The 24,142-nt window shown below is 36.4% G+C and overlaps 1 protein-coding gene across 1 annotated transcript in view; it reads left to right on the forward strand.

Annotated features, from left to right (window-relative positions):
• Window positions 1-20,835, forward strand: part of hpse2 (heparanase 2 (inactive)) — a 64,062-nt gene extending 43,227 nt beyond the window's left edge. The window contains exons 5-12 of the mRNA XM_004077148.4: window positions 1,194-1,365; window positions 3,397-3,444; window positions 9,341-9,434; window positions 11,508-11,614; window positions 11,738-11,852; window positions 14,948-15,093; window positions 16,959-17,105; window positions 19,417-20,835. Coding sequence (XP_004077196.1) covers window positions 1,194-1,365; window positions 3,397-3,444; window positions 9,341-9,434; window positions 11,508-11,614; window positions 11,738-11,852; window positions 14,948-15,093; window positions 16,959-17,105; window positions 19,417-19,579 — 992 coding nt within the window. The 3' untranslated portion in view covers window positions 19,580-20,835. The remainder of the gene's footprint in view (window positions 1-1,193; window positions 1,366-3,396; window positions 3,445-9,340; window positions 9,435-11,507; window positions 11,615-11,737; window positions 11,853-14,947; window positions 15,094-16,958; window positions 17,106-19,416) is intronic.
• The last annotated feature ends 3,307 nt before the right edge of the window (window positions 20,836-24,142 follow it).

The following is a 24,142-nucleotide window of genomic DNA, read 5'->3' on the forward strand; positions in this document are numbered from 1 at the left end:
ATAGATACATCTGCTGAAGCAACTCTGCTTTACCTAATGCTTTACAGTTTTCTACTGAAGAGTAGGAGGGTTTTTTTCTTGACACCTATTTGCTACTAGTTACTAGTTCAAGCAGAGACTGTAAAACTGCGCATAGTAAACCTCTGCAGCTCGGATCCGAAGAGAGCTTAGAAAGTAAAAGTAAAAAGAGGATCGTTTAAAAAAATTTCTAGTGGTTTCTGACTCATGACAAAAACCCACATGGACTCCATGATTTTTAGATCAGCGCTCTGTGAAAATCTTACCATCTGTTGCAAGACTACTTGTTCATCTGGTGTCTGAAAATAGTTCTGAGGGCATTGTTTGGGCTCGTGTCACGCAACAGAAAGTGTGTCAGATACTTTGAGCATGATATTTGGCATAAGTATGGAAATGTTTTAATTTCTGCTATTAAACTGTAAAGAATGAGAGGGAGATTAGTCTTGTCAGCCACTTGGCAGAAGTTGAGTAATAATAGTTAATGTAAACATCAATGGTAGGCCTGAGTCATCACTTTTACTTTCCCACTGAGAGCATTTTATTCTTCTTGCACTTCTTTCTTTTCCCATTTATACTAAGTGCAGAAAAAACAAAGACTATCTTTAAAAATAAGACTTTGCATTCTTCATCATTTCGGTCAGAACTGATTTTCTTTGGGCTTCAATCATTCCGCTTAGATGAAGAACGGTAGGCATTAGACCTGGAGCAAATATTTCATTTTCCCCACCTCTAAATCCCACAAAAGATACTGTAATTCCAGCCTAAATTGGAAAGCTATGATGCAGATTCCAAGGATTCGAACATATTCAAATTTTAGTGCGGACCCGAACCGTAACAAAAGCAATAATTTCAAGTAAATTGTCCCAGCAGCGCAGACACAGAGCAAATTTATGGAGGTTAGATGGAAGTTAAACAATAATCCTCTGAGTGGTTAAGCAGCAGCAGGTCTGTAAAGAAATATTTCTCTTTAAGGTTGAACTACCACCTTCCGTCTGTGTCTCCATCAATCCGCAAGGCCCACCCTGTGTTTGGATCGATCCCCTGACAATAAGTCCATCTGTCTACTGCAATTTGTCCAATCTTCCCCCATTTGTTAGATACTTTTTAAGATAGCGAGTTCAGACTTTTGCAAGCTCCCTGTTGCTTGACCTAAGCTCATTGTCTCTTCCTGTCAGAGCCCAACGCCTACCGCAGCATGAAGGGCCGTGCAGTCAACAGCACACAGCTGGCACAAGACTACACCAAATTACGAAACTTGCTGCAGTCTGTGCGGTATTACCATCGAGCCCACCTCTTTGGCCCCAACGCAGGGCGACCCCGGAAGAATGCCATCCTGCTGCTGGACGGGTGAGTCACCAGTAAAACACTGATTTGCCAAGATTCCACTCCTTGTTAGGATGTCCTGCTGGGATAAAAAAAAAAAGAGAGGATAGGAATGAAGGTAGTGGAAAGTATGCTGTTTCGAAGTTTAAGACTTTACTGTGTTTAATGCACACACACATCGACACATCTTGTAGCAGAGTTGGGTGTTTATGGTTTTTTCACTCTGCAGGATTCAAGGTCACAGCCCCACATATACCATGTCAGCATAAATAAAGTGTCATCTGACTGATAATGTGACGCAGCAAAAGCCCACCTGCTGGTTGTAAGGCTAAAGCTTCAGCCTGGCGTTTTACCAGCACCTTTTGAACCACTGCTCGCTGTCAATGTTTTAGCCAAAAAATAGTAGACTGTTACATAGCCAACCTTTTTACTTTGTTTATTTTAAAGATTAAGCTTAAGTTGAAATCAATCATCTGCTGTAAAAATGTGCCGCTTTAGTGAATTGAAGTGTCTGAAAGTTGTTGCCTCGTAACTGCCACAATCATTGATTAAAAAAAGCATTAAATTCTTGAAAGCAAAGATGGTTTTGTTATTGAAAAATCTGTCTTTGGAAAATAGTGGAAGCAGAAGCTCACTAAAGCAGCATTTGACTGCAGTTTACTAAATGTTATGTTAATAGTAGCCAGTTTGAAAGTATTTTGCTGTTTTTTTATTGTTTATTTTGAACCACTATACTCACAATTAAAGAAATGTAGAATTAGATAAAGGAGATTAGAAAGGATTAGATTGAATTACTAGTAGATTGGATAAAGTATGTCTGCTACCTCTCCTTTAACTTCATAAGAAATGCTATTTTTATCCATAGATGCTGTACGTTTAAAGTTTGGTTTATTAACTTAAAATACAGCAGTTTAGGAGTTTGCATAGCATTTTTCAGATTAATTCAGGATCAGTAGTCTTGCAGTGTCGGGTGGATGGGGAGGTAAACTATAAGGAGACCAGAGCAGCGACTCAGGGGGTGTGGAGTGCAGAAACTGGAGTGCCTGTGGGTCAGTGGTGTCACGTTTAACGACGGGATGATTCTTGTGTGTTTGACACTGTTACAAGGGGTTGGCTCTCATGTTTGACAACCCAACCATCCTGCTGCTCTCAAGAAATGAGATTAATTTGACACTAAAGTGCTTAACAGTCCAAATATCAGAGCTGCACAGACTAAACAAGCCTCCGCAGTGAAAGTTTTGTTTTTGTGACATGGTGTATATGGAGACACATTGCGGCTCGTCTGACATGCTTTTAGCCCCAAATATGGAGAGATTTTGGTCAGGTGGGAGTGCAGATGCAAAAAGCCAAATGGAATGGGCACATAAACAGACGAGCTTTGTCTATGTTAGTGTACATGATTACATCTGTGGAAAGGCAAACCCGATTAGATTTGTTTTTTTATCTTAAGTTTATCTGTTGTACATTCGTTGGGCAGTACTTAGCAACTAGTAAAGTGAATTTGTGTTTACATAATACATGAAAGATAAAGTAATGTTGTTTGACTGAAAGCTGTCTGCACACAGCGTATTTTCGATGTCATAAATTCGTATTTTTTAAACTGCCTTTTTTTTGTCATCCGCTGCTCCTGATTCAAAAGGGTTTGAATGAAAGAATATTCAGAAATGCAAAATAATTTTGTTTATACATGTCCTCTATCATAAGAAAAATGCCACAAGGACATGTTAAAAACACCTCCTTTTCGTTGGAGTGGGTCTTCAATAAGTGTGCAATGCACACTTATTATTGTTTCCTTGATTGTTCGTCTTTTTTAATCTTTGTTGTAGTAAACTGTAAAGCACTTTCTTTCACAAATTTCTAATTCAAAAAATTTGCTGTTATCGATTAAAATCTGTCTTAAGAGCTTCGTCCTGCCTGCCTCAATGGTTTCTTACATTATTGGTATTATTGCCACAGGTCCTATCCCTTAAAATAATTTGATATTTTGGAAAATATATTGACTGAGAGAAAAGTCTGAGGAGTAGTTGATAATATTTTATTCTTTCTGACTTTCAGGTTCATGAAGAATGCTGGCTCTGTTGTGGATGCAGTTACGTGGCAACAGTAGGTATTCTACCCTTTATTTTTTTTATTGATTCTGTCTTTTTCAATTAACAGAAATGCAGTTCCTGAACAAATGTATTATGTTTCTTACAAACTATAAATTCGTATCAGGTTTTTTATGGAATCCAAAAACCCTGACTGCCAATGTGAACTCTTTCCCTGAGAAAGGCTGATAAATAATGTGAAAAACTTGTGATTATTCTACAAGTGGAGCAACAGGAAAAGGAGCCAGAGTGTCTTAAATAAGTACCACCTGCTATTTTTCTATTGCACACACTGTTGGAATGCACACAGATATATCAGCGGTGTGATCTTTTCCCCTTGTTCTCCTTGCTTCTGTGTCTCTTTACACACATACATAAGATGTGTTTTAAAAGACCGTCCTACTGAGCTCAGACAAAATCCGTCTGACTGTTCGAGGTCATTGAGGTGAAGGTCAGGTCTAATTAGGAGAAATTGTAAGAAACGGAAGGTGGAAGGGCTGTCAGTAAGGCTTGAAAAAACACCACCCACACTGTTAAAATCAAACCATATGCTCCAGATCATTCCCTCTGTCAATTAGCCTGTTTTACACTCAAGGTCCAGATTCCAGTCTAACCAGGCAGAATGTCGAAAAAGCCGACCTCTATAAAAGAAGCCAACCTAACAAAACAGAAGCTCATTCATTAGTACGTCCAAAGAACAGATTGTACCACACAGCTTCTTTTCAAATCAGTCATATTAGGCAACAAATTCTGCCTCATAAACTGGTTCAAAGAGAGATTCTGAAGTTCAACCATCTCTGTTTGCATCTTGTGACTGAGGGCCAATGGAGCGCCTGAAGACATCCAAGTTCTAAAATACATTGATGACTAGTTTGCATTATGTTATGACATTATTTTGCTATAACACTGTAGTTTCTCATTTGGAGCATCTTGTCTCAGTTAGTTTTCAGCAGATTCTGAACTCAAAAGCAAAACATGGGAATGTTTGCTCATTCTTCCTTTATGTCTCTTTTAGGAATGCCACTTCTTGCACTACACCTTATTTTGGATTTTTGTTTTTCCTAAAAAAATTCTCTTAAAGTTAAACAAAAAGTGATTCTTCCAGAAGATCCTTGGCTGAGCAGTTGAAAACTTTACAAGTTCAGAACAAGATCAAATCTTTAAGTGTTAACAGCTTTGAGATTTTGCAGGAAGCGGTTACATCTGTAAATGAAACAGACGAGTATTGCATCACAAAAATCAGTCATAAGGCACATGTGGCAGGTTGATAAAACTAACCCTGAATGGATATAATATTTGTGCCCCGTAGGCTGCAGTGCTTTAAAAACAGGCAGGCTCCTGGGAACTCGCCGGATTGTTCGCAGAGCACACGGACATGGACCTGTAGGGGAAATAAAGTGTGCAAAATTCTGCAATGTTGAGTTTGCACATTGTAATGCTTTGCTCATAATTTTAGCTCCTTCCTCTGAACCTTCAAGAAAAAATAAAAAAACAACGCACAACTATGAGGTGGCGATTGTGCAAGATGAAAGTTTTGAACAAGCTATATTTGACAACTACACCAACCAGTTCCGATGCTGTTTAAAGATTGACTCAGATCATCTTCTGATCTAAAGAAAAAGTGTAATTTTCCAGGATGTAGTTCCAGTATAGGCAGGACTTCATTCTATTAAATACCATATTGTGGCTGGCGCTTTTGGCACGTAGCGACCCCACCCCCCATTCCTGTCACCCATAACTCACCCATAACTGCTAAATGCACCTACAGCTCTCCTACAGCCCCTGAAACCCCATACTGACATTACTGGTGCAAAGAAAATGACGAGCAATTATGAAGTTATACAGCTGTACAGTTTTGAGTCAAAAGCAGAGGTTGAGCTTTAGGGGAGCAAGGGGGTAGCTCCCCCCCACCACCACCACCAAAAAGCTTGCTTCTCCCCCAATTTTTGAGTCAATATTAGCATAATTAAGGAAAATATTTAAAAAATTGTTGATACAAGTTACTTTAGGTAATAGTAATGGCACCTTGGCTAAAAGAACGGCTTTTTTTTGGTTTTAAAAACAATGATGAAATGTAATTTTGATCCTGTAGCGTTCCACTCTGCCATTCCCATTTGATACCATCTAAAGTCTTCTGCCCCCGTTTTCACCCGCCCATCTAAAATGTTCCAGTTCCGCCACTGGCCAGATGCCAGCTCAGACGGGGAAAACAAAGACGTACATGGATCTAGTTGTCTGCAAGTGGATGCATCAGGATGAAGCGTAGCAGGGAGCTTGTGGCCCACCTAGAGTATTTTCTACGTAACAATTTTTTTGTTTTTCAAACAGCATTTACGGTCTGCTCTCGATTCACACAATAAAGAAATACTCAGAAATTCAGTTTTAAGCTTAATTTTTCTGTATATTTTTTCCTCCATCCAAAAAATGCCACAAGAAAAAGTTAAAGACACGAAAACACAATTTTCTTTGCAGCGGCTCTTTAAAATATCCTGCTGCTGTACAATGTGTTTTATAGAGCGTTTTATAAAACTATATAATCTATTAGGTAGTTTTTTCTGAATATTTTATTTGTGACAATTGGTTCATAAGAAAATTGTATTTTTATTTTAGTAACGTTATTATTTTTTTAAAATAATATATTTTCAGGCTTCTCAAGGGCTCATTCAAAAGCAGAATCCTTTACTTTTTTTTTCTTTTTTTATTATCCTAGGTGTTAAACAAACTCTAACAAGCATTTGATAGATTCCTGTGAACGTTTTACAAACACTTGTGGTTGCCAGCAGAGCAATCTTAAAGGTGATCCTCCAACATTTCCTCCACCATCAGGTTGACATTTGTGGTTAAAGACAAACACGTTAAACACTCAACCACATCCAAGCGTTTCGCTGTACATAAAGTTATCCGCCATCTTACCTACAGGGCTGAGAATTGAAATGGTCAGATATGTGTGACCAGATGGCTTTAATATGAAAACTTTAGCAATTAAGGAGAATTAGATACATGTGCCCTTTTACCAAATAGTCTGAAATTTGGGTGTTCTCTAGCACAGCCTTGTAAAAAGAGCATACTGTTCCAGAAATTATGACTTTGTGGCTAAAAACATTTTATTATGAAGCAAACCAACAGCTTCCACTGCTTTCTTTTATTTAGTTTCCCAAGATAAAACAATCCTCTTTTTTCATTTGCATTTCTGTAAAATGCAGTCTTTAATGAAAATACATTAAAAAATCAAGTAATTCATACTTCCAGTACAAGTTTCAGATTGACCTATCATGGGGAAACGTGTGTGTTACCAACTTAAAACATGATATTTAGACAAAGAAAATGATTTGTGATCTTGTCTTGTCTAAACATCACAGAGGCACTGTAAATTTTATGATGGCATTTTGAAGGAAAGCAACATATCTTTTAACTGTTGGGCAGTGATTGACAGATGTCAATTGACAGATGTCAATCACTGCTGGTTCACATTAAGAAACACATCTTTTCTGACTTTGTAGCTCCTCTACTCACCTTCAGTAACTTTTTCTACCCGATCAGCGCTAACCGCCTGGTGAAGAGACTCCAAGAAAAGACTGTGATCAAACCAAACTGTTATCTTTTTTGTTTCCTTGTTGTTTTGCAAGTAAAGAAAAAAAAATTATGTTCAATAGCACAGCATCTGTTTTTTGGGGCTCTAAACTTTTACACGTTTTATCATCTGGTGCTATGGAGAATCTGTTTTTTGCCATTGAAATTTGTATCTATTCTGATTTGATCACATTCATGTCAGTCCCCTTTAATGAGTTTGTAAAGCTTTAGAAGTGTTAGTCAGCAAACTTCATTGATGTGGTGCTGGCTGAGTGAGAACCGTGTAAAAATAGTTGACCAAAGATTCTCCTCTATAAGAAGCTGTACTGTTCAAATTTGCATTTTACTCGATCATTCCAGCAGCTAATTAATTACTTCTTAATCTAAAAGAAATATTTCATGGTTGAAATACTGTGGTGGGGATCAGTTCTTATGAGTTTTTCTGGCTTAACTATACCCCAAACAAAGCGTATTTATGAAGCAAATGAGCCTTTTGATGATAGTTTTGCTCAGGCAATGCAAAAAGTGACTCATGTGGTTCATTTTCTCTGCAATCATTTGAAGCTGTGACCAGTAGCTATTTATGTCTTTTAGAAAATCCATCCAAATTCATACAAACAGAGTTAGGCTTTAGAGTATAGTCCTTTCCTAATGTGTCCATATGTGCAGATCTAATTTGTTTTGGCATACAGAGTAAAACATATTTAAGGCTATCGTGAAAATGAAAGAATAACCAGTTTTTGAGTGTGATCACAATTGGGTTCCAGAAATATTCTCTTGCACTGGAAAATGTTCTTAGATAAAAATTCTGCGCTTTTACTTCGTATTAACCTTTTTTATTAGTTTTTAAAATTATGAACAATGAAACAAATGCAATTTGGTCTTACGAGTCATTATTTTAAGGAGTTTTGATTCTGATGAAAAAGATAGTTTGTTGAGATTAATGTTATTCCTATGTATTCATTAAATTAAAACGACATTACATTTAGCTATAATCTTAAACATATTTATTAATAAACACACTAGAAAAAAAATGCTGCAACGCATGCCATGGAAGAAAGGATGATGATCAGTTCAGATGTATGTTGCTGTGTCTGAGGAACTCACACACACACTATCACCTTTGCGTTATTCAGTGACAGCCTGTTCTGGAGTTACATGAGTACCTTCTTTTTTTATTTTTTTATTTTTATTAACCTGTGGCCACAGCAAAATGGCTTATCCCTGCTTTTTGTATAGAAAACTACAGTGCAGAACACTTTTAAGTATTTTTTGTGTGTGCTTATCATCATGCCAGTCATCTAATTTTGTGGCATGTGGTGGAGCAAAAAAGTATCTGCAAGTCCTTCGGTCCATTCTTCCATGCAGATCTTCGCAAGAGCTGTGAGGCTTTGGGGCTGTTGCTAAACAACGCAGACTTTAACTCCCTCCACAAACCCACAAACTGATGAGGCTACTTCACCTAAAAATTCATTTTAAGAGTCATGGTGGAGAGGTTGCAGTCTGACTGTTTAAAGGTCCGTACAGGTGACATTTATACCATTAACCAGTTTAAACAGGTGCCATTGTTACAGGTAACAAGTGGAGGATGGAAGAGATTCTTAAAGAAGTAACAGCTCTTCAATAATCTTAATGCATTTCCTGGATTCTGTTTTTTTTACATTCTGTCTCGGTTAAAGTGTATTTCTAATATTTTTTATGCAAAACAACCTGTATAATTAGTATAAGGCTGTGCTTTTTATTGGTAGGGGCTACAATAATGTCATTCTCTGAGGCATTAAGACGTATAAAACCAATGTCTCATATATATAAAATGAGTTCTGGTGGTTGATGGAAACGTCTGTCTTTAAGGTGATGTTTCTCATGTCTTTAACTATGAATGAAAACAACAACAAAAACAGTTCAGGCCTTTGATACATTCAAAATCAATAGGTTTCATTTTGAAGTTGAAGTATTTTGTTCCCTATTGCTACTGCTTGGATGATTCTGCTGCTGTTTTTCTTATGAGTTATTTCATCCTAACAGTGGAAATGTCTAATGCCTTGTATAATGTGTATTTTTATTTTGTAGTCCCCAAACATTTTTTAAAGAAAATGCCCTTGATGTCATTTAACCAGCTTGTTGCAGTATTTTAAGTCATGGGTTTTGCCACTAATTGACTGTAAAATTGTAAGAAATTAATTTTAGGCTAAGACTGGATCAGGTAGATACTTTCACCAATTATGAAGATGTAAGATCCAAAAATCATTTTGTTGTAGTAAATGCTGCAAAAATGTTTATTTTTAATTTTGTGAGGCATAAAAACAGTGTTTCTTTCTGTGTTTTTCATATTTCTTTTACAGTTATTTTGTAGATGGAAGAGTGAAGAAAGCTGAGGATTTCCTAAAAACCCGCCTTTTGGACACGCTAACAGTCCAGATTAATAAAGTCACGCAGGTACCTATGTTTTCTTTACGTTCTAAAACTTTATTTTGTTCTAGATATATCTTTTTTCTCAACACAGACATCGTGAAATGCATATGTCAACACACCTTTGGATTTGTTAGTATGACTCTCCACTCTTAATTTTCAAATTCCCACATGTGTCCTATTTAACATTTTTTTTATTTTCAATTTATACATGTTAGACTCCTTTAGTGGAGAATATAAATATTTAATTTCCATATTACATTTTACCCCTCCTAAAAATGTATATTTTTAAGTATTTAAGTAGTGTTTGCAAAATAAATGTATATTATAAAAGTATAATATGTGAGTTTTAACCAGTCATCACTTTCTGCTTTGTTAAACCTGGAAAACGAACCCCCTTTAAAAGTTTTCACACACTTGGGTTTATGAAATTTGTTCAGCCCATCCACAACCCTTGGGGGGCAGAGTGCTGCAGTCATAACCACACTCAAGAACTATTTTGAGATTAAAATCCCTCTAATGCTGAGTGTCAAACAGCTAATCTCCTAATTGGTAGAAACAAATTTTCCTGTTCGGAATTATACTGATTTTTTATATAAATATGTAAATTCTCCTTTCCCCAAATAAAAATGCAATCTGGCATCACTTTGCAAATAATAAATTATATTTAAGGGCTAATAAATATCCTCTTAAGACCTGGCGTCCACACGTGTGGACAAAACATTGTGGGTTGTATTACCACAGTAATATTCTGCTATTCTAATATTAGATATTATATTGGGGTAAAATATATATTATATTCTGATATTCTAATATAATATTTTAATATGCACACATTCTGTTTAACTGGGGCCCTGTGACTATATAAAAAAATGCATATCAAACAAGAGCTCGGGATTAAGAGGTTAAATTTAATTAAATAAAATAAATAAATAAACTCAATTTACATAACTGACATTATTTTTCTTTCTTGTGTTTTTCCATTTTTCCATCTATTTCCAATTTTACTTATTTGACTATTTAGAATTGTTTTTGAGACATTAATCTCTTATAAACATTAGATACTGTTGATATGCTATAATTTAAAGTTCTAATAAAGGCTTCTTTGTTCAAATTTTCTCAAATATATAACATAAAAGAATATTCATTTAGCTTCTTCTTACTTATTTATTTATTGACTTAATTTAGAGTTGTCACACTAAAACTTAAAAAGCGGGCAAAAATCTGACTAGTGCTGTAATTGGAAAGGTATTTAATTCATGCATTTATTTATTAGGGCAACAAATACCAAAAGTGGTTCAGTGATTCACTGTGTATGGTTTGCTTCATAGCTTCAGGGTCAGGACAAGTTGCTGTGATTGATAGAAACATAAAAGATGCTATAGAAGCATGTTCAGCCTTGAGGTCATGACCTCATTTATTCTGGGTTTTTGCTGTACAAGAATAAAAAAATGTCTCAAAGTAATTAGAATCATTGAAAAAATGTGGTAACGCTGTGGCTCGGTTGATCTCCGGATTTAATTCCAATTGAGCTTTGACCTGAACAAACTGTATTTTGTATCCTTAAGTCCTTTGCAACTAATTTGAATTTGTCTAATTATGTCAATCATGTGTGACAAAATATTTTAAAAAAAATTGGGCAAATATCGTATTTGACATATGTTTTAATTTTTTTGTAGCCTTTTTAAAAGATGGTGTTTCCCTTAAAACGTACTGTGTATTCATCCATTTAGACATAGACATACGGTCCTTTAGGACCTCACAGCACTTACAGTGTTCCTTCTATGAGGCACACTAGAGTGATAAGACGCTGTGCTTCCTGTGACAGACCCTGCCCCTACAGCTATAGCAGTGTTTGGTTGCTAGTTCTAATGACTCCCCATCAAACTGCAGTCTTTAAACAGCAGTGGATTTAAAAAAAGAAAAACAACGGTTTTCCTTAAAACTACAAATCCAAAAAAGATGAATGGCATACTTAATGACATCCATATTACACATTAAATGATTCAGCAACAAACTAAAAAGCTGAATAGTGTTTTTACAGAGCTGATTTCAGAGTAGGTTTTGACTGAAATTCTGCACATCTGTTGCTGTCTGCAGGTGGTAAACACACACTCTCCGGGTAAGAAAGTGTGGCTGGGTGGACTGGGGCCAGCATGGTCAGGAGGCATTAATAATCTCTCTAACACATTTGCAGCCAGCTTTCTGTAAGTACTATTTCCAATAAAAAACAATGCAAATAGAAATGTTGATATTTGTTTATGTTTTTCCCTTGCACTGTATTTGTTAACTAAAGTTATGCACTGAATTGCATTTCTGTGTGTTACCAGCTGGATGAACACACTGGGTGTTGCTGCTGTGCAGGGTGTTGATGTTGTTTTGCGTCACTCATTCTTTGACTATGGCTACTCTCACCTCGTGGACCAGCATTTTAACCCTTTACCAGTAAGTTCAGCATGTAAGTTCAATGTTTAGCATTGGACTTCAGTGTCCGGACCTTCGTGACAATAACAACCTGATCAGTCTTACGAGAGCTGGACTTTTGTGCAGCCTCCATTGCACCTCTTGCCCTTTCCCGTGGGAGCTATTAGCTGAGATGAAAGCCGTTTAGTTGTGATGAGTGGTTAGACGAGGAGGCGAAATGCCATGTAACATTAGCCCTTTATCAGTAGCTTAGGACAGTGTCATTGCCTCCCTCTTCCCCCATCGCAACTTTGTGCTTCTCCGCGAGAACAGTTGGCCAGTGAGAGACATGCAACCTGAGATGCTGCTTCACGGGTTGCTGGATAAAATAGAAACACTTTGTGGAACAGAACTGCAGTGCCAAGTGGTTCACTGAAGCAGGGACAGAAATTTGAAGCACATTACAATATGTGCTTCCCCTTTAAAAAAAAAAGCATAATTTTCAACTAAAGTCTTCTTTTAGCTTAAATAAAAGTACATTGATTATTTACATTTTATTTTTTTTATCATCAAAGTTTAGTGGCGTGTCAATCGAGCATGGTGGGAGTTAGGGCAGCACTAAAACACATCAGTACGTAGCATGACTTTGACATTAACAACGTTTCTTTAGACTACAAGACACAGTGGGGCAGCCAGCAATTGTGTAAAATCTCCCTCTTGAAAAAAAATAAGAGAAAGACTTGTATTTTTTATCTCTGAGAGACAAAATAATGGGGAGACGATCCCACCCATTGTATGATTTTTATTTTTATAAGAATATTTGCAAATGGTATAGTACGTATTTGGTCAGTAACAACAGTTCATCTCTAATTGAGTAAATTAGCAAAGATGATTCCCAAAAAGATGTACAATTTTAGGGTTTGATTTTAAGAGAACCATTTTAAAAGAGATGTTTTATAGGGTGTTGGGGAAAGTAAAATGTTTAAAATCACTAAAATGTATAATATGAGATATTAAACTCAAAAATAAGAAGAGTTAAAGATCTTACTTTGATCATATAGATGATCATTTAAATAGATTCAAAGTATGAAAAAAAGGTGTATGTTTGGATTTGATCAAAAATAGTTTTATTTTGAACAAACCACGTAAAAAGCAGAGAACAGTCTTCACCTTTGTCCTGTAGAACATTATAAAAATATATAAATGTCACAGGTTGTTTTTGAATTACCAGTATTTCTGCTAAATGAAAAGCATCTAATCAGCATTGCTTAATTTTTCATCTATTTTTGTCTGCATTATTTTTCTGGGAACAGTGACTCCCTGCTAGGATCACAATGCTTTTAACATAGCAGGAAATCTTAGCCTACCTGCTGTGAGAATTCACCACACAGAGCCAACCTGTCCTCTGCATGGGACAATTTATGAGCTTCCCCTGGAGGAGGAGAATTCACTAAAGCCCCAGCGCACTAATGACACAACCGTTCAGTCTTTTTCCACACTCATCCTCCTGCCTACTGCTTGTTGCACTTACCTTTCTGTTCCACTATCTGCCTCTAGAGGTGGGGACTAAACTTCTCATCATAGTTTCTATTTTAAGAAACTCCTCTCTGCCTGCTGGTAGCGTAAAGTCATTTTTTTTTACACACAAAACAAGAAAATCAATCTGTTTTTAATAAACTACATCCCTCCATCTTTAACCTGCCCTCTCACATGTTTTGGGTGATCGAGATTTTGTTTTCTCCTTTGTGGATCTTTTTTGTTTGGATTGTTGACGGCTGTTTTTTATCATTGTATGGGGAAGGCTAAATATGCCGAAGCTTGAAGATTTAACTTGTTTGTGGATTTTGCTGAATGAAAAGCTTTGAAATATTGAATATCCCACATGAATTTAAAAAAAATGCTAGAAGCTTGTACTTTAATCAACAAATTCAGAGGAATGAGCAGCTCTCATTTGTCCAAGTTAAACAATAAACTTAATTTGTTACTTGCTGTTTCATTGTCTTAAATTATGTCAAATCCTTAACAGCTGAGGTTTGATTGGAAGCTTTTGTTTTGGCTTTCTCTTGTGGAGTTTTTGTTTTTTATGTCTTTATGTCCAACTTTTTTTCCTATCCATTTTTAGGGTGTTTTGATTGGATCTCCAAATATTGGCTCATTATGCACTTTGTGTTTATCTTTCTGTCTTTTGACGGAGAGAGTGTGTGGCAGATGGGGAGACAGAAGGCAGTGAGTGAGGAAAACGGCTAAACCATCAAAATGTTGAAGATTTAGGATCAGTTTTTAAAAAAGTCTTTATGATGTCACATCTATAGTGTTTCTGCCGCTGTGACAAATCCAAATATGTGAACTTATTGATGATTTTTGTTCATTGGTTTAGAAATTTAAACTAATCATACAGTACGGATTCACTTTTTCACAATAAAACTGTTGGCTAACAGCTCTTGTTTATAAAAAAGTAATCGTAGATCGCAGCTCTGAACATATATCCATCCATCCATCCCTCTGGCCATGGTCAACAATATTAGGCTCTATACTGTGCTCTGCCTTTCAATGCCGCGGCAGCAAATTAAGTTAAAGTCTGTGAGGAAAAAAGAAGCCCTTAAATGTTGCCATATGCAGGATTGCATGGGAACTTCCTGAGGAACACATGTTGTTCTGGGTCTCATGGAGAGGTGTTGAGTCTGTGCAGTCTGTAGAGTTAGGCTCAACATGGTGGACCCGTCAGAAATGGCAACACCAAACTTTATTCATAGGGCAGTTTAATATCTTAAAAAGATGTGGTATGTAATGCTTGTTAGTTCTAAACTGATTTTGGGCGGTGGGACACGGACACAATCAAACCAAAAAAATCAAGTATCAACCTAAAACGTTGACTTTTTTTATGTAGGTCTATTTGATTTCCAGTCAGTCAATTTTATTTATTTAGCAAATATGGTTTCTGCAACTGCAATAACAAACGTTTTCTTCGTTAAGGTTCTTACTTGGTAATAAGGTTCTTCTCGCTCCCATTCCAGTTAGAGGCAAAATATTTAGTCGTTTTTTTAATCTTGGATGCTTAGGTTTGTGTTTGTTATTATTATTTTCAAATAAGTATTATGCTTTTTGCCCTGTGAATAATGGACGAAAAACTTTTGCAGGATTATTGGTTTTCTCTGGTCTTCAAGCAGCTGGTTGGTCCAAAGGTTTTAGCTGTCCGTGTGGCTGGTCTGCAGAGGAAGCCGCAACCAGGACGAGTCATACGCGACAAGCTACGGATCTACGCCCATTGCACCAGCTACCACAAGTATGTACAACATCTGAAACCAAAGCTGAGCATTTAAAAAAAAAAAGACTAGGGATGAATACAGGGCTGATCTGGGAATGTTGCAAAGATTTAGAACTGAAAGTGACTGCTAAGGTTTAAACAACTTCCCATGTCACGCTGCAAACACCTGAGGCTTATTGTCTTGTGGGGGAGAACAAAATCCCTCACAAGCCCATTTGGCTTCCCATAAATAAGCCGTCCACGGACACCCGCTCATTCACAGCTCAGAGCCTATAAAACTTAACGGGTATCACTTATCAGGTGTGTGGGTTCTGTGTCCCTGTCGTCAAAGAGTTGCTGAAAGGCGTGCTAGGCCTTTATCCCCTCTCAGATCAGCTGGAGGGGGATATTTGAGTGGGAGGGACAATAAGGCAGTCTGTGCTGGGAGGATATACAGAGTGCCACCAGTGCCTGTTCAAGGTTATCATTTAACCCAGGCCAGTAACTGTCAGCACTGGGCTAGATTTACGGCCTTACTCCAGACAGGGCTCGTTTACAGACGTAACATCTCCGCACCTCAGTGCAGCGTACTGGTCAGGAAAAAGCTCTGAGTTCCAATACAAACAACAGACATGCACCCATGAGATGCTCCACTGCAGACGCTGTCTCTTTGCCTTTTGCTGCGTTTGGAATGAAGATTCGGCCATCAGTTCTTTGATGAGGCTCTGATATTTCCTCTTAGACTCCAAGTGTCTTCACTTGTTCTCTGTGCTAGTGTGTGGTTTTAAAAAGTTGTTCCTTAAGTGGACAAAGTATGGCGTCCCCTGTGGTTAGACTGTACAGTAAATGTGGCCAGGCATTTAGTGGTTTAAAAGGATTTAGAACCTTTAAAGTTGGACTTTTACAACCCTTTTACTACTATTAGTGGTTTGCATTGTATTTTCTCCTCTTTTCAGTGATGCCTGAATTCAAAAATCATCAAAACAATTTGTGGTTTGGATGTGTAAGATCCATGAGGCCCAGAGAGTAACTTTACATAGCCGCTTTTTCAGATTTCCCCAAAAATACTAGAGTTTAACCAGATGCACTTTAGTCCCTGCACTTTTCCTGACATGTTGACATCTTGCAGCCTTAAATTGTAAATGGTTTACAATTAAATTAAAAAACAAGTGGAAGTATGAAATTTTGAAGGTTTTACAGGAAGGGAAATATCGGTTAAGTCAGCCCTGACCCTGAGCACCAGGTCTGACATGTGGTTTCACTACTGCTGTGTTGTCTTGGTCATCAAATCTGGGCCGCCTTCGGAATTTATCATGTTTGTCTTATCTGTCTGGTGTAGTTATTTACCTTTTACTAATATTCCTATGAAGTTGTGCTCCCATTGCTTTGCCCTAAGCAGCAAGACTCAAGCAGTGTTGTCTGTGTAACTCGAGAAGAGTCGCCCTCTGTGTTCACACCCTTCGTAACCCTGAGCCTGTGAACACATTGGTTTATTATTGGCAAGCAGATTAATGATATTTATTAAAACGATAAAATCTTTGAAAGTACAATTTGACTCATAATAACCATATAGGCTTTTTATCTCTGATGAAGACAAATGCACTTAAAGGAATTTTGCTTTTCAAAGCATTCTTTTATCTTTTTTTTTACTTTTGCAAAGCTTTTGATCCAAATTAGATCAATGAGATGTTTGGTTGTGTTTTAATCCATTATGAAAGGTCGTAAAAAGATGTTTCCTCTTTGTTGTCATCTGTAATTATTGAGAATAATATGCAACGTGCCATTGTAATGTATGTGATGTAACAGATGTAGAGGCAGTCTTTTTGTAGGGGTTTTGTGGCTCTCCATTGCAGAGTAAAATTAATTGGATCCTGTGCTCTCACTCTTTTCCTTTGCCATACCAGTCACAACTATGTGAGGGGGTCTATAACAATTTACATCATCAACTTGCATCGGTCGAGAAAGAAAATCAAGTTGGCCGGGACGTTACGGAACAAAACGGTGCATCAGTACCTTCTGCAGCCCTACGGTCCAGATGGGCTCCGGGCCAGGTTGGGCTCCCTTTGTTTCTTGCATGTTTTGCAAATGACTACTAAATGCACCTACCATCCATTTTTTAATGGAAAATGATGCAATGATTTTGAAACTCAAAGCAAATAATGCAAAGATGAGGTCAAGAAAATTGAAACTTCATGGAAAATCTTATGTATTAAGTCGTCATATAAAGTCGTAGAAATAGAACTGCACTGAATCCAATTGATTTTAAGACAAAAAAATGATGCCGGCTCAGCATATTCTTCCAAAAAGCTCACCACAAAACATGCAGAGACGCTCGTGGAGCACATGCTCTTTCTGGCCCTTATCTGAAGAGCCAATTTTATTTAAAATGAGAAAATGGGAGTCATGTGTTTTAACGGTTCCTTTGTCAGTTATGACCTGTTAAATTGAGGTTTAAATAAAACCATTATTTCATAAAGAGAAATTTTCCATCAATAAACCTTTTTCAGCATCATTTAAAGAAAAAAAATTCTACAGTGCCAGTTGTGATATTAAAAATTCTCAAACAGATGTGTTATTTATACTTCGAGTATTTCATATTCATTTAGATTCTCCTGAGAGCGATGTCATTTTTTTATCTAAAAACATAACATTTCATACCATAAGATCACATGTTTCCATTTACTTGAAGTTCCCTTTAAAATAAAAAACGCAAGTCTCACTGTCCTGCTCCTTCATTCAAGCCCCTGTCCTGTTATTCTGACTTACGTCTCAAATCCTAGAAAAACAGCCTAATGACTCCAGGTTCTTTGTGGGTGTCTGTGTTTGAGCTATGCGATACCAACATGCAGTCTCAATATAGACTTAGACATGATCCTGCAATAATAGTGTTATTAAAGAGGATGTTTTAGGTGTTAAAACAGGATTCCAACGCAATTAATAGGCAGCTGAGCTAACGACATGCCTTTTTCTGCCTTTAAATGCTTTCCTTTTCCACAGGCAGTGCATGAGACTTTAATGATCATCTCAACAACACCAGATGTCTATAAACTTTTCTCACTAGTCGGACTTTTTAAAGTGTTCGGCTTAATGTATGTTGACGGGCAACATTGAACAGTTCACTTAGACTCGTAATTTCGCCTTATTAAGCATAATTTTACATGAGATTTTTATAGAATTTGTTTCTTGTAAAAACCTCCAGACCACTGGCCTTTGTACTCGCATGATCATAAACTTTACAATGCTATAAACAGCAGCACTTTTTAGTTAAAAAAGTTTATTGTCTAAAGTCAACCTTTTTCACGCAGTAAAGAAAATAAACCCTGTTCAGAAATTGTGTTTTTAAAATTCCTATAACACTTTGGTATTGTAGCGTCTAATAATTGATTTGGTTCTTTAGCTTCTTGTGTTTGTAAAATAAAAAACACGTTACATCTACCCTGCTGCTTATAATCATATCATAGATTGCCGGCTTGTTTTCTCCCCAAAAAATAAAATATAAGTTAAAGAATACCTTTTTAAAAAAAAGCTCTCATTATTAAGCTGCATTTAAATGGTTATTTTAAAAAAATACTTTTTTAATAATATAATAAAGATATACAGAATTTAATTTCATTGTTGCCCTTTTTCACTTATGTGAAATTTTAGGTACCAACGTTGTCCTTTCCTTTTTTCAGTTGTTACTTTTATTCTTTTCCAAAGAAAACAAAGATTTCTGTTGTCTCAAACTACAAAAAAAGTGTTTTTTGTCTATATACAGTTTATACTTTATGCATTCTAAATGTAAAAAACCCAAATGTGTTTGAAGATTATATTTATGTTTGTGGCAGGTCTCAATTGTGTCATTTTTTTCAATTTGGAAAAAAAAAAGTACAACTGCAGCACCCCCAAGTGTACAAGTGACAGCATTATAATACTGGCGGACAGCCGATCTGTTAGAAAGTAGAAGACGAGGTGAGAAAGCCCTGTCAAATCCTCCATAGTCAGACTGCACTGTGAAAACAGTGAGACCAGACTGGCAGGCAAACATTTTATGACTGTCTGAGCTCTGCCACACACAACAGCCTTGTGATTCTGGCACGTCTTAAAAGTCAAACTTCTTAGGACCAACAGTTTTATGTGTTGATCCCCTCAGTTATACGACCGTCATGTTTTAGCATGAAGATGGTTTCAAGAAAACATTGATTTCATCAGCTGCTTTCTAAAGATAATAGATTGAGTCGTTCCTGTCAAAATATTAATAACATTATTCTTTTAAAAATTTGCAATAAAATCATTTATTATCAAATTTAGCCCAGTGTATATAGGTTTATGATACTATGCAATTGAAATAAAGCCTCTTTTGTTTTTTTTTCCTTTGTGCAGACACGTCCAGCTGAACGGCGTGAAGCTCCACATGCAGGACGATGAGACTTTCCCAGAACTGAAGCCTAAGACTCTGAGGGCCGGACGAACAATAGCAATGCCTCCTTTGACCATAGGCTTTTATGTCATTAAAAACATCAACGCATATGCTTGTCGAAGATAGCGGCAGCCTTCTGTTCTTGATGTATGGATTCTCCACCATCTCGACTGGAAACTTAAAAGACGGCAGGACAATTCAGGGAACGCCTTTCCGAAGAACGCAAATCCAGAAAGACAGTTGGATAAATACCAGCCTGTTGCAAAACACAGATATATCTGCCATGATGGGAATGTTTAAATAAGTTCACCTCGTAAAAAAAAGAAGCCCTGGCTTTCTTGTTCTTCCCCGTACCAACAAAAACATGTATGGCGTTAAAATGAAGGCCTTATTTTATTTTCACCGCAGTTCCTCGAACTCAACCAGACACGAGGGCAGGAATTGTTATGAGACTTTTGTGTTTCCAGCATCCAGAAAAAAATAAAAATAACAATTTTTAACACGGTTCGGACAATCTTTGGGAAGGATTTTCATTGGTTTGCTCCTGTGTGTTTTTGTGTGCATGTGCTGTGTCGATGAAGCTACTGATGTTTTGGTTTGACATGTCACTGAATGAAATATTTTCCTCCTTTGCTGTTTGAAAAAGCTTGTAAAGCTCTTCTTGCTTGTGCCGGAGCGCTTTTGTGTTGTTTTGACGGTTATCTGCAGAACATTGCAGCCTGTGTGTCGTGATATACTTGTGCTGCAATAAGAACAAACTGCAGGAGTACAATGTGAACCCATCTATGACACCCCTCCACTAGAAAACCGGGGTCTGTGTTTATGATCAAAAACTTCTAAAATCCCCATGTTCAGGTGTCTCTCTGTGGTTTTAGATTTTATATCATTATGATGCTGCTAGGTCTTTTGTAAAAAGAAACATTTTTACATTTTGGTTTTGTACAGATTTACTGTTAAGTATTTAGCTAATGTAAATAAAATATTTAAGTTTGCTAAGTTACATTCAGTATACATTTAATTTATATAAGAAAATACTTTATACTCTTATGATAAACTAATATTATTAGTATTCTTAAATGAAATTGTAAGAATGTATTTTTAATGGGACAACTAAAATAAAAATTTTATTTCAAAATATTTTGACTTTCTCATTTAAGAGAACTTTTTTTTTTTACTCTCAAACCACAGCTTGCTCACTTCTTTGGGCTGAACTCAAACGTTGTGAAGGATGACATGATATATACAGAGGATTTGCCTTTGAATGTTGTTTTTTTTAACTTAATATTGCGGGTGTTCATAATTTTTTAGAGAGCATTATTTTAATATGTAAAGTCTGTAATGTTTTTAAAAAGGTTTAGATTGATATAAAATATTTACAAATACCTTTATGGCTTCTTTTGCTTATGTCCGTTCACATTATCGTTGGAGGATTTGCAGTAAATGAAGTGAACAATAAAGACACATTGGGAGGGGGGGAAAGTGCCACTGATGCATAAATGGCCATGCCACTCAGAAAATCTGACATAAAAATAAAAAAACTAGACTCCCTAACAAGATTTTCAGGAGCTTATGAACAAAAAAGAAACATTGAGATGAAAGAAAATGATTTATGCTTCTGAGGAAACATGACGAGAAGCAGATACCCAATACTTTGCAGAGTCTATAAATTTAAGCTGTCATATTCTTGCAGCATCCTTTCATGAAGGTTCTGTTATATTTAAGTTACTGTTTATGGAGTGCTCACTCACTCATGCACACACACAAACTGCTACATTCTCTGGCCCAGATGTTGGAGCTGCAGGAGCAAGCCTTTGTAGTGATCTCTTGTCACTGCATGAGGCAGCTGCTGATGGGAAACATGGAGCCAACATGGATTTAAGGTCCAGACTTCAGCTTTGGTCCAGATGGGCTAAACCTGAACCACGCTTGGCTCAGCATCAGCTAACTCACCGACAGTCGGGATCGGCTTGATGGGCAGAAGAAGGGAGGTGAAGGATGTCGGGTAGGTCTTTTGTCTAACTTGGCTCAAAAAACAAGCGCCGCATAGTGTTTCATGACAGCGAGTGGCCAACACGATTTGAGGCCATGATCCAAAGCATGTACCTGTAATTTCATTTTTGTTCCAGTCATGTGTAATAGCCGCTTTGCTTTCATGCAAGAGGCAGAAATGTTTAGTTTCAGAAATGAACTCCAGGAAGGGCCCCGTCTAACATGTGGTTCACTTTAAACAGGCCGTGTTGATGTGAAAGAGACTAAGCAGACTCGTTAACACCTGGACGGTCTCATGTCTATTACTCATTACAGTGTTGGCCAAAGATAAAGGCACATTTATATAATTATGCAACTGTGGTTTATTTTTAAACCCTGGTGAGGGAAAGCAGATAAGGATGGTCAGGGGAAAATAATCAGGCTAAATAGGACTGTTGAATGCATTCAAATGTGTTCAGTGGTGCTGCTGCAGCTTTTAACTGCTTACTGAGTCATCTTTAAAAAATAAATAAAACTTTTCAAAAGCTTAAGCAAACCAAGGAGGTCAAACATTAGTGACCCAAATTAAGTCTCTATTTCTTATATTTCTGTGGTTCTCATTAGTTATTTTTTAATAAAATAACTGGGGAATCCTGTTCTTTAGACGGTTTATCAAAGTCAGATTTTTTTCTTTCACATCTCACCTGCTGGGATCATTTACAAAAATATAGAGATTGTCTATCACAATGATGTCAAATAGTAAACGATTTAAATAAATTTGACCATGAAAAACTCAATCTGCTTAAATCAAAGTTGTTTTTGTATAGTTAGACATGATGCGAAGTACACAACTGACCGATTCATTTTAAATGTTTTGACAAACACCTCAGTTAAAAGTAGGGATTTTTCTTCATGATGGAAATGACAATGACATTTTATATTGAAAGTTTACTCAGTGGTTGCTCACTGAGAGGTAAAGTCCAATCATCAACTGTAAAGTTGATTCTGTCCCTAAATATTAAAATTATGAAAACCATCATCATCCACTTTAGTCAGAGAGCCGCAACCAAATAATCTGTAAAAGATGACAAATCTTTTGTGAAAGATGCAAACACTGAGATGAGGGATAACATGGTTATAAAATATTTTTTTTAAACTGTTTATATCTGCTGAAGAATGAGAAGATTCTCATTCTCAAACTCTTCATGTGTATTTAAAAAAAACAGTTAGAAATTCAAACTATAAATATAAACCATATATAAACCACACATACAGCTAAATGCTGTATATATATGAGATGTATTAATTCTAGAGCTTTGGTAAACAAAAACCACCAAATAACAGATTTATGTTACATTTCTTAACCTGCAAGAAAAGTTTTTCTCTTTAATTATTTTACATATGTCTAAAACATTTCTCTTTTGTTTTAAAACAGGGGACATTTTGTTTCTTTTAAGTACATCTTTACATTGTATTTTGTAAAATATCCGATAATTTATAATCCAACACATAAATGCAATATTGTACCTGTAAAAAAATGAAGCAAATTTTTTTAACAAAAAACATACTAAAACAGAGAAAAATACGTTTACAAACTGTAAATGTCGACATGTAATGAGCTAATATTTTTTTACCTGTTAAAGGTAAGGTTGGAAATGTAATAGTAAAATGACATTAAAGAAAAAAACTGAGGGCTTTCAAAATAAGAAAAATGATTCAAAATAGTTTATTATAAATTTATTCCTGAATTTAATATTTTTCATATTGATAATACAAAAATACATTTATGGATTATTTAGTGACATGAGCTTATAGAGAGACTTTAAAGCTTCTATTTTCCATATGACCTTTTTAAAATTGCAACAGAAATGACCATTTGGCTAAATGATAAAAAAAGGACCAAAAAGAAGACATTTTGGTGAGATTAAATATTACTTTTTTCAATCCCCTGACACCTATTGATGCAAATAAGCATCATACCACTTTGGCTTCAAAATTACTTTAATTTAGCATCTACTCAAAAGCAAAGAGATAAGTGAGTTTTACTTTTTATGGCTGGAAATAATGTCAGACATTAAGGGGTTAATCTATTCCTGTATTTTTTAAATGTCCTTCGTTCGTTTGTATTCTATATATAATCCAAATGTTCTGTGATTTCAGAGGACTGCACCATGTCTGTCTGCTGCTGCGTGACAGTGGCTCTTTAGAGAAGGTAACTGTTACCCAGGCCCACCTAAAACTGTTTATACTCAATGATCCATTTTGAGACGTGCAAGGCCCCTTTACCATGTGAGCAAACACGGGGGATTTCATGCTGTTTACTCTGTATATACAGGAGTCTGCATAAATAAGACTTTCATGAATACTGGATCCCCGGAAAAACTGATGTACCAGATTAGATTGTTGGTCTGAAATGAAGAAGTCTTGGCTTTTTGGTCCATTCTGACCCAAGCAAGGTAGTAAAACATAAATATTTATGTTGCTTTTGGGTTCTTTGCTTCATTCAGAGGCCAAATAGTCTGGTTAGATACATGATATAACACAGATTTTCAGAATCCATCAGATCCTTATGTGAGAACCGGCCTAGTGTCCGAACACTTGAGAATACAGTTTAAGTACAATGAACGGCTCCAATAGCTATATAAGAATTTCCCTCCATACAAGGAGCATTTTAGGATTTAGAGTCACCTCTACTTCCTTTGTTGTGGTACACTTAAAAAG

Source organism: Oryzias latipes, chromosome 15 (assembly GCF_002234675.1).
Source record: "Oryzias latipes chromosome 15, ASM223467v1".
NCBI lineage: Eukaryota > Metazoa > Chordata > Actinopteri > Beloniformes > Adrianichthyidae > Oryzias > Oryzias latipes.